Source organism: Gavialis gangeticus, unplaced genomic scaffold (genome assembly GCF_001723915.1).
Source record: "Gavialis gangeticus isolate Ggan-Ray unplaced genomic scaffold, GavGan_comp1, whole genome shotgun sequence".
NCBI classification, from domain to species: domain Eukaryota; kingdom Metazoa; phylum Chordata; order Crocodylia; family Gavialidae; genus Gavialis; species Gavialis gangeticus.
The window spans coordinates 10214417-10225185 of record NW_017729000.1 but is presented as its reverse complement, the minus strand read 5'-3'; the positions used below and the strand labels follow the sequence as shown (position 1 = coordinate 10225185).

At 44.1% G+C, this 10769-nt stretch overlaps 1 protein-coding gene across 1 annotated transcript in view; it reads right to left on the bottom strand.

The window, feature by feature from the left end:
• Window positions 1-10769, bottom strand: part of LOC109289932 (short transient receptor potential channel 7-like) — a 96622-nt gene that overhangs the window by 36911 nt on the left and 48942 nt on the right. The window contains exons 4-5 of the mRNA XM_019506239.1: window positions 7667-7900; window positions 2045-2309 (exon numbers count right to left, since the gene is read on the bottom strand). Of these exons, the coding sequence (XP_019361784.1) occupies window positions 2045-2309; window positions 7667-7900 (499 nt within the window). The remainder of the gene's footprint in view (window positions 1-2044; window positions 2310-7666; window positions 7901-10769) is intronic.

Here is a 10769-nt window from a genome sequence, read left to right as displayed (position 1 = left end):
CCCCCCAACTGGGCAGCTTGTTTCAGCCCCAGCTCCAATCCCTCCCTCGCTGTGGGGGCATTGATCTGCCCTCCCACTCCCCTGCCCTCCCCCTCTACCCACCACAACAGACTTACCAGCTGGAGCCAGCTGTGTCCAGCGTGGTGAGGACTGCTGCCTGTTTAGTCTATCGCCGAATCTCTGAAGCGGTGCCAAATCTTCGGATCCAATTTGGCTGAATCAAATCAGGACAGTGATTTGAATCTCCGAATCAAATCACTGTCCCTCCAAATCAGCCGAATCCAAATCCGAAGCAAATATTTGCCATGTCATACATGCCTAACAAAAATCATATACTTAAGCTGTTCTGTTCTCTTTTTTTAAAGTGATTCATAAGACGGTTCCCCACTGCTATTTTCAGAGATAATTTTATGAAAATTTTTGTTTCACATTCACTCATCCCATAAAAAACCCTTTCTTGCTTGTTCTTTTTTTTACTATTTTCCTCCAGAAAAAAGAATTTCTAAATTACCAGGCTTCTGTCCCTGTTGATGCCACATTCTCCAGAAGACTTGGGATCTAACGTCAAAATGGGAGACTGCAAGCTTTCTAATCAAAGATTCAGCATTACCTCCCCATTCATAATTTCATAGTTGTTGGGGGCTGGAAAGGACCTTACAGATCATTGGGTCCAGCCCCTTTGCACTTGGACAGGAAGATGGGTGTCAAGACACTTTTTGAAGCTCGCCAGGGTGGGTAGCTGTACCACTTCTGAGGAAGCCTGTTCCAAAACCTCGGTACTTGACTTGTAAAGAAGTTTTTCCTTATGTCTAGCTTGCAGTGATCCTCACTCAGCTTCTGCCCATTATTTCTTGTCCTCAGCTGGTGGACTTTGGTGAACAGATGCTCCCCCAAACCCTGATGCACACCCCGATATACTTATAGGCTGTCACCAAGTCCCCTCTGAGTCTTCTCTTCTCCAGGCTGAACAGTCCCAAGTCTTTCAGCTTCTCCTTGTATGAGCTGGTCTCTAGGCCTCTAATCATGTGTGTGGCCCTCCTTTGGACTCTCCTGAGCTTCTCCACATCCTTCCTGAAGTGCGGCACCCAGAAGTGGACACAGTATTCCAGGTGCAGTCTCACCAAGGCCGAGTAGAGAGGGAGGATGACATCCTTAGCCTTGCTTGAGATGCCTTGGTAGATGTTTGATTAGCTCTGCCAACTACAGCATCACATTGGTGGCTCATGTTCATTTTGTTGCCAATCATGACACCCAGGTCTCATTCAGTTGTCGTGCTGGCAAGCCATTCAATGCAAGCCAGAGATAATGTGACTGAGGCAAGGAGGTTTGATGCCTACAGAGTATCCTGGGACATCTCTGACCCAAGGAAAATCTAAAGCATGTAAAACTGGAGGCAGTTGGCAGATACTGAGCTCTCACCATGAACTTGTGAGCCAGAAAAGGCCTTGCAGTGCATTTAATGAGATCAAAGATAGCAGAATGCTTACTGAAAAGGAGACGCATGACTGAGTGACTAGGCTGCTCTGACAAGAGGCAAGAGGGACCCCAAAAATCAGGATGAGAAGCAGCTGCTCAGGAAGGGAGAATGAAGGTGGCTGAGTCCACAGGAGGGATGGTGAGTGATGACATGGAAGTGCAAGAGATGATGGAGGGAGAATCTGTTGGGTATGTTCAGGGCATGCTTCATCCTGCCTCAGGGGGTCAAACTAGGTGATCTCTTAGGGTCCCTTCTAGCCCTACTTTTCTGTGATACTAAGAGAGACTTCTGGATGAGCACTTAGCCTGAGGATAGCTAAGCATTAAACTGTAATGCCTATTAAACCATGAAGAATTTTTTAGCCAAGCATGTCTTTTTGTCTTTAATGGGCTCGTGCAATGAGAAACCTCTACACTGCTTTGAATAATTGAATGTATGTTTCAGCTATAAAGTGTAAACTGCATTGGTCACGTAAAGGCATGCAAAATTACCCAGGAGGCAGCCTAGAAAGGAAGGTTGTTATGCCTCAACCAATACTCACTGTAGTCGTCTTTCCTAGGTACTCACGTTGTAAACGCTGGGTTATATTTTGCACCAAGATAGTAAGAGTAAAGGTTGAACATTCCAATCATGAAGGCAACAAACACCATGATGAAGATGACCATGAACTTGAAGATATCCTTCACGGTCCTTCCCAAAGAGATCTGAAGGGGGCCAAAGCTTTCGTTCGCTGGAAGAATGTAAGCAATGCGGGAGAAGCTGAGTACTACAGCTATTGCATATAGTCCTTCTGATATGATCTGAGGATCCGAGGGAAGCCACTTGTTCCTGGCTAAAACAATACATGTGCATAAAGTGTTAGTAATGGGAAGAGCTAGGGAAAGAAATCTGTAACATAAATCACCTGTGATATAGATTCTGGGTCTTGGTTGTGACCAGGACTGGAAGGAGAAGTATAATGTCCTAGTAGCTGTGGGTTTCACAATGCTTTTCCAAAACGGGTAGGAATTATTAGCCGCATTTGGAGAAGCAGAGGCATGGGAAGGTTACTTATGATTTGCCCATGGCCACATAGCAACTCACTGACAGAGACAGGAACAGAACCCCTGCTCCCTTACTCCCTGGCCATGGCCTTATTGGCTATATTTGCTTCAGTTCCAGTTGCAGATCATAAAAGTTGTGTCATGGTGCAATTTCAAATGCAAACAGAAAGAAGGTAATTGCTAATTTGGGATTATTTGCTTTGAATGAAGGGCACCACAAGAACATGAAAAGAAACTCACTGGAATCCAGCCCAACCATTAGACCACAGAGGTTTGGATTTATTCCTGTAAAAAAAAAATGGAGCCTCCATACCACTTGATCTCTCCAGCTTGTGTTAACTGCTCCAACTGAAAACAGTTCTGAGAAATGTGGTCTCTTGCTTCTGTTCTTGATGTTCTTCTTGGTATTATCTATATGCACGTCATCTAGCTACTCTACCCAAAAGTTGATTTCCCTCTTATTATTATCGTATCTAGGTGCTTTTGCGTGAATTGAGATTCAAAATGGAAAAGGGGGGTGGGGATTCTGACTCAGAAGTGACATAAATACATATCTAATGGCACGGCAGTAAATTAAAGTATTATTAGCGTGAACCTAGGCTGTTTGAAAGGTAGCAGACTGGAAGGTAACTTGAACGGAAGGCTACCACAATGCCAGTTTAATGGCGTGTTTGTGCCTTACCAATCTAGGAGGAAAACTAGTTTTCAGATCTCTTTGCTATTCATTCTGTATCAGTTCCCAATAAATTGTTTCCCTCTTGGCCAAGCAATCAAAATAAAAGCAGCTGACTTTTAATACAATGACATGACTCTGGAATGAAGAACTAGTAGAGTGAAATTCTGGCTCCACTGAAGTCAAGTGAGAATTTTTGCAATTCACTATTTCACTCATAGTCTATAAATAGAAAAAGCAAAAGGAAAAAAACCCAACCTAACCATGCCAAAGCAAACAGCTTTCCTTATGGGGACAATATTCAATATGCTTTGTTTTTCTACTATGCATTTGCTTGGTATAATAGACTTCAAAAAGAATTTAACACCTATGGTTTCCCTGATAAACCCAGAGGATTTTAATATCTTGCTCTTTTCTGAAATTAAATGGTCATATAATTATTTCTAAGTTTGTTCATTTTCATTTATTTTGACAGGGGCTGCACTTGAATGGGTATGGCTGGAGTGCTACACTGAATTTTATGAAGCGGCCTAAAACAAAATGGCAAGAAAAATCAATTTATAAAGGTTGCGCTGTAAACTGCTGGGCAGCAAATAAAACCCAAACTCCATCAGCAAGCAGTGCAGTTCAATACGTAATGGCAACTTTTCCAGGTTCTTTAATTACCTAAAAAACCCTATTTTTTGTCATCTGAATAAGCTACAGCTTTTGTCACAATATAAAAAGAAAATGTATCTTCAAGTATCAAAATGCTTAATAATTTTCTTGCATTATATTTCTAATTTCATTATGTATGGCTTTTGCTTAATTTATGCTTGTTTTTTCTGTTGCAAATTAAATTTCCATAAGCCTGGGAAAAACATCGCCTTGCTTAAGAGCTTTTAGGAAAAAAATGTAATCTATCAGCAAATGAACACTTTGTTATTTGCAGTTTTTAAAATATAAATAGTCCTTCCCCAGGTGCAATGAGAAAATACAAGTGGATTGATATCAACCACTTTTTCTGGGACCCCTCCGTCCCCGCTTCCCAAGACTTCCTGCCCTACAGGTTCTTCCTAACGTTAGAAACGACACGGATTTATAAATGACAATGTTCTTCCACATGAGGGCACTCCTTACCATATAACCAAAAGCAAATATTTTCCATAGTCCAGAAGCAAACCAGAAGGAAGACACAACACAACACAACAGATTCAGGCCTCACCATTATTATTTGTCCAGCGAGTAAGAGAAGCGGTTGCCACATATTTTATCCAAAAACATTCTTATTTGTCAATATTACGACTGCACACATTGAAGCTCAGCTGGCATCTAGCAAATCGCTCCAGGAATTATCCTGACTTACACCCACTGAGTCCAACCAGAAATGAGGACCCAAGTCTTCCAAGTAGCTCAGTGCAGCAGATGTTCGCAGGCCACGTCTAACCACAGAAGCAGGCTCTGTACAAAATGCAGTTGCAGCTGCTGTTTTGTCTTAAAACACGAGTATGGGAAGAGATGGCTGCAATGGCGTCACTGCCACCCACGTTTCATGTCAAAGCCTAACGATGACAGCGCTCACCCAGGAAGCGGAAGATTCAAATTTAGTTCCTTCCTCAGCCAGGAGAGTTCAAACCCACATCTTTCAGGAGATTGCCCCAACCACCAGGCTATTCTGGATGGAGAAGCACTCCTGACTTTTCTCACTGACGGCTGTGGCAATATAGAGCAAGAGGGTTCATTGGGCAGAGAGAGTGAAAGGAAGCAAACTCTCTGGGTTAGCATGGGAATCTCACTGGACAGACGGAAACCTCAGTTTTAGTCCCTTTCCCGGGACTATTTATGCATTTTGCATCACACAACCTTTCAGGTCCTCAGTAGGGAACGGAACATTTCCTCTGTCCTGACTCCTCCTATGACACGTGCCCTAACCACTAGCCTATAGAGACCGCCTTTTGTTTCCTTTCTGGCCCAGTGAGTCTTGAATTATTTTATGAACCCAATTATAGCTTCAGGAGGAAGGGAGGAGGGTACTGCTCACTTGGATTAACTCATAGCCAGGTGGGCAGAGCGTTCTCCTGGGAGGTGTGGGTTTGAAACCTCTCAGCTGATCTCAGGTTTCCCTCTTTCTGTGCGAGTGCTCCTGTATCACCAGGACAAACATTCGTATGGAAAAAAAGAATAATGATTTCTGGAGAAAAATATGTAGGCGCCCAATTTAAGGGGTGAACTCTGGGTTACGGATGGAAGCATTATCACACAATCTTGACTGAGACGCCCACCGCCTAACTGGATTTCCACCCCCTGTGCCCAACATTTTCTATTGGCTAGCTTAGCCAGTTTTCTGCTCAGAGTGTTGGCTGTTGAGATCCCCATTCTGAATCTTAGGGACCCCTCGACACATTACAGGTATTGTGCAATTAACTGGTTAATTGCACAATTAACTAAAACCAGCTACATGTGTGAAGTTGCTATCATGCCATACAATGCTCCAACCAGCTATGGTTAGACCTAAAAAATGTGTACTACCTTTATAGTGGGTTGGTATCCAGCTTTAATTTGCACAGGTAGCAGTGTCTTCCTAGTGGCTGGGAGCCCGGTCGGCTGCCTGGGCTCCCAACCCCAGGGCTGAACCATGTGCAGCTAGGGTTGGGAGTCCCAAAACATGCGACATGACAGGAGGCTTAACTGTGTGGATCGCATATTGGATCCCATGGCGCCTTTACCTGCACATGTACAGGGGCCCCTAGGTGTCTATAGGGAGTCTAGGTATCTAATTAGGACTCTGGATTTCATCTTACAGATCAGATACTTATATCTTTTATTGGATCTAGCCCTTTTGTGGGTACCAATCATCTTTAGGTGTCACTGGGTGCATCTACATAGGAGCTTTACTGTTGAGTTGACTAATGAGCTTCGCAGTAAAGCACCACCATCTATGTGTGTGCCCATTTTAGGGCGTAGCAAGTTAATTAACTCTGCCATAGAATAGTACTGTCCAGGACTGTACTATTCTACAGCAGAGTAATTTACTCCAGCACAGTGCACATGTAGATGGTGACAGTGTCTAGCTGTGGCACAAGAGTGCAAAAGTGTGGGGGGGCTGCCTGCCGGCTAGCCCGACACTATAGCACCCTTGTGCCCCAGCCAGCCCCTCCACTATCCTCCGCCACCACCAGGAGCCTGGGGTTGATCCTCCTGGCTGCCTGCCAGCCGGGGGATGCTCCACCCTGGCTCTAAGTATTGCAGTCATGGGCACATGTGCAGACACTACACCCAGGAGCAGCTGACTCTGGCGTGAACTGCTCCAGAATTTATCACGCTGCACTAACTGCACGTGTAGATGCACCCACTGAGTGTCAGTCTGAGAAAACTGTGGTTCTAGAATTGTTTCTGCTTGTCATCTATTAATGAACGCAACGAGCTACTGCAGAAATCAGTAGTCATCCTCAATACACAATATAACAAAAAGCAGCTTCTCAAGCACGGAAATAGTGGACCGTTGTAAGAAGCTGATGCTTTTGAACATGAACAAAGGAAGCTTACACAAGATTTGTAGTTTTTTCCACTTCTCTTAGTTTCCCTTCTGTATTTTTTTGTTTTCCCTAGGAAGGGGCTATGTAGCTCAAAGTCATTAGATGGCATGCTGGCAGGATACATCTGATCTAATCGCTCAGTGTACCACGGGTGGGCAAAATGCAGCCCGGGGACCGGATGCGGCCTGCCAGGCCATTATGTCCGGCCCGCAGGGCCCCTAAAACTTTTAGAAAATTAATATTAATCTGCCCTGGGCTGCCTATCATGCAGCCCTCAATGGCTTTCTGAAACTCAGTAAGCAGCCCTCTGACCAAAATAATTGCCTGCCCCTGGCTGTAGACTACGATACAAAAGACAAAGGCTTACCGAGACCCCACAAAAAAATCAAAGGTGCATGAAGTCGTGGCAACAAACACTCAGCTGTAGACAAATTAGATATTAGATTTACTAAAAATAATCAGGAATGTCATTTCATAGTTGCTTTTCTCAAGAGATGGTTTCTTCTTTAATACTGATAGCCCAGTCCTCCCATGTTTTCACATGCCAAACCCCCACAATTTCACAGAAGTCCATCAACCTCACCAGACCACATCGCTTCTGGATGATACATTTAGTAGCCTTGCATCTCTTTTACTTTGAGGGAACAGAACAAATTCTTCTATCTCGACTTTAAAATATATCTGTCCCCTTCTGGTTTTAAGATTAGTTGTTGCCTTCTCAACATGTGATTGAGCTGAGTCTGGCCTCAGTACATGTTCAGAGACTGAGCGAGGCTTAGATCTCCATTCCTTTTTAGCATGGGGTAGCTGTTTACCAGCATGGCTGTAATGGATAGATCTGAGGAGAATAATCCACTTTAATTTGAGAAAGCTTCGAGAAGGTTAAAAAGGGAAGCTGGTGCTTTCTGCACGTTACCCTTAAAGAACATGGAGCATTAAAGAGCAAAAAACATCTTACCATAAGTAAAGTAAGCAACTTCAGGGGGAAGGGTGACATTATTAAGGTCATCATCCGGAACGTACTGATCTACGTATTGTTGTGCTTCGGTGGCTTTGAGAAAAGCCATGAACCTTGCAGTGAATGATGCCACAAAGATGGAGAGCATTCCGAAATCCAGCAGGTTCCAAAGATGCAGGACATACTCCCGAGGCCCTTCTTCCCAGATTTCTTTGCATTCTGACCATATCATCCCTGGGGAAAACAGATGTTAACATAGGATATTTGGACATCAGATGTTCATAATATTGTCTGTGTGTTTGCTTTAGGAGAAGTGTGTTTGGAAATGGAGTGTGGTCGGGGTGGAGGCACTCATAAGAACCTCAGACAATAATCTTTAAATCCTGTTTGCTGACTCCAAATTAATGTAATAGTGTCAAGGCAATTATTTTTGGCCATAAGCCAGTTGTAGAAAGGTAAACCTACTCTGAAAAATATACAGTCTGGTGCCTTAAAGACCATATAGGGTAGACTTTTCAAAAGGTCTTAACCTAAGTTAGCTCCATTCACTTAATGGTGAAATGACACCTAATTTCAATGGAGGCAGACTTAAGAAGACCTCTCAGCAAGTCTGAATATTTTACCTGTAGCAAACCCATTGAAGTAAGACTCCCACAACTATTTTTGGAACAGTTATGAAATTCCAAACCATTTCTACAACAAACCCAAAGCCATCCTTTTGGATCGTTTTCAAATGTTCCCTTTATAATCCTCTCTTATACTCATCTAGGAAAGTATGCGCGCATGCGCGCACGCACACACACACACACACACACTCTTTGGTGATTTCAGCACACCTAGATTCCATGTGGGAAATGGAAGCAGAATCTGCCCTAATAATGCATGAAAGTTATATCTAGTATTTGTGGTATAATCAGAATCAAGAAGTGCCAGACAGATCGCAATGGAGTCTGTTCCTTTTCTCTGCTAAATTGTGCATAGTAAAAAAGTTTGAATAACTTCTACACATTTGAGCACGTATCCACCACTTCCACAAGTACAGGTGACTTGCAGGTGGATTGGGGACACAGTGGGCATGTTTACACGTGTGCATTTACTGCACAGTAACCCAAATTACTGCACAGTATGGGTGCCTGTCTGCATGTGCACACCTATCCTGCGCAGTAAACATGGCGACTCACACCAACTTGAGTGTAAATTTCATACCTGCATGATACTTGTACTGAGGCATTATGCTGGTATCAAATTTACACCCTATTAGCTACTGTGCAGTAATGCATGTGTAGACACCGTACTGGGCAGTGTAGATGCCTAACTTCAGCCCCAGTCAGTCCACACACAGTGTTAATGCTCTTTAATGCCTTCACATGTAGATGCTGGCCTATTCCCACTTACTGTGCAGTGACTTACTGAGCAGTAAATTTAAGGTGGCATAAATGCACATGTAGACATGCCCAGTGATAACTATGTTGGTGGTGTTTAGCAAATCAGAATTAGAGATAGGTCTGAGTTCCGACTAGAACAAAATTATAACTGTGTTTGGATCAGTGACATAACTAACAGGGCTGACACCCAGGACAAGCAGGGGGAGGGGAGGGAGTTGGTGTGTAGTTCTGGACTGGATGCAGGGGCCTGTGGGCTCTGAGACTGTGGGATGGGCAGCAACCATAACCATGCCAGGGCTTATACGGTCCTGGCTGAGCTGCTTCTGGCGTATGTACTGGCTGCTGCTCTTAAAGCCGCAGCAGTCAGAAACTGTCTTGGAGTTCCCTGCATAGCAATGCTTTCAGGGCACAGACTTGATGGGGTGTCGGGGGGGGCACAATTCTGGCACCCCCTTCCAACCTGGCACCCAGGGTGAATGCTCCTTCTTGTCCACCCCTCGTTATACTACTGGTGCAGATCTCCTTTGGGGAATGGGGCTGGGGGAAGAGATCACTGGCCAATGTGCATCTAACAGCACAATTCAGATACTTCACTAACCCCTGGCCAAATTTCAGCTGGTAAGGTCAGTGAAGGGACTTGTAGGCCCCTTGGGATATCTACAAAGATTTTTTACCATCCTAAGAAGAACTGTAAATATTTTCTTAACTGCATCAAAGTTACACACATGTTTTGTGTCCAGTCCTGTTCCCATGGCAATGGTAAAATTAATGCTTAATTCAGGAAAAGCTGGAGCAGGATATATTGGTTCCCAGGTGCCCTGCTTTGATTTTTGTCTTTTTTTCCAACTCTTTCTCTTTGCTGGAAGTTTCTGTGATGCAACATGTAAGTGCATTTCACTGGCTACGCCTCCGAGCCTCGTCCATGTGTACGATGGACTGCCTCAGGAAGCAAAGGCTGAAGATGAAATTTTCAGAGAGAAACCAAATCACTGTGAATCTTTCCTCAGGTGGAGAATTGCAGAACTGCCAGTCTGTGCATCCACACTCGAGAGGTGGAAAATCAAAACTGAGCTAACATCTTAGGTTAAGGTACCCAGTCAGTGACCTCTGGAAATGAAGGTTCAGCTCTCTCTCATATCAAATGCCCATTGATTTCTATAGTATGGGTGTAGGAGCCTACACACCTTGGCATGAAAAGGCAGGAGTGTGCCAACAATGCAAGGCAACTAATCATTACTCAGCTACAGTATCACAGGTGCCTGGAGAGGTTTAACACTATACAGGCTTTAGCCAACACAATCAAGACTCCTCCTTTCAGGAATAAAATGCACGTTTCAACTTAATAAACAAAGGATAATAGTTAGTACTACTGGCATGAGTCAGATGCAGCTAGTGTACTCAGGAGTCTGTTAGCACACTGCTTGCTCATTTTTGGATGCTTCATTTCCCCGATGCTTTTTCCTTGTATTGGGCAAACCGAGAGTCCCATACTGAGATCCAGGTTGTTCTCTGGTAGGGTTAAGAACAGGCAAGAAGGCTGTTACTTTCCCTTTTGAGAGTTTTCTCCTCCCTGTTCCTCTGTCAATTTGTTGGCAGAAGGCAGGGAAGGTATGACCTATTGACCTGGCAGCTACTCGAATGTCTTCAGGGATCTTTGGCAGAGTGAAAACCCTCTGGGATCTTTGGTAGAGTGAAAACCTGCGTCTCAGCAGTGGCCT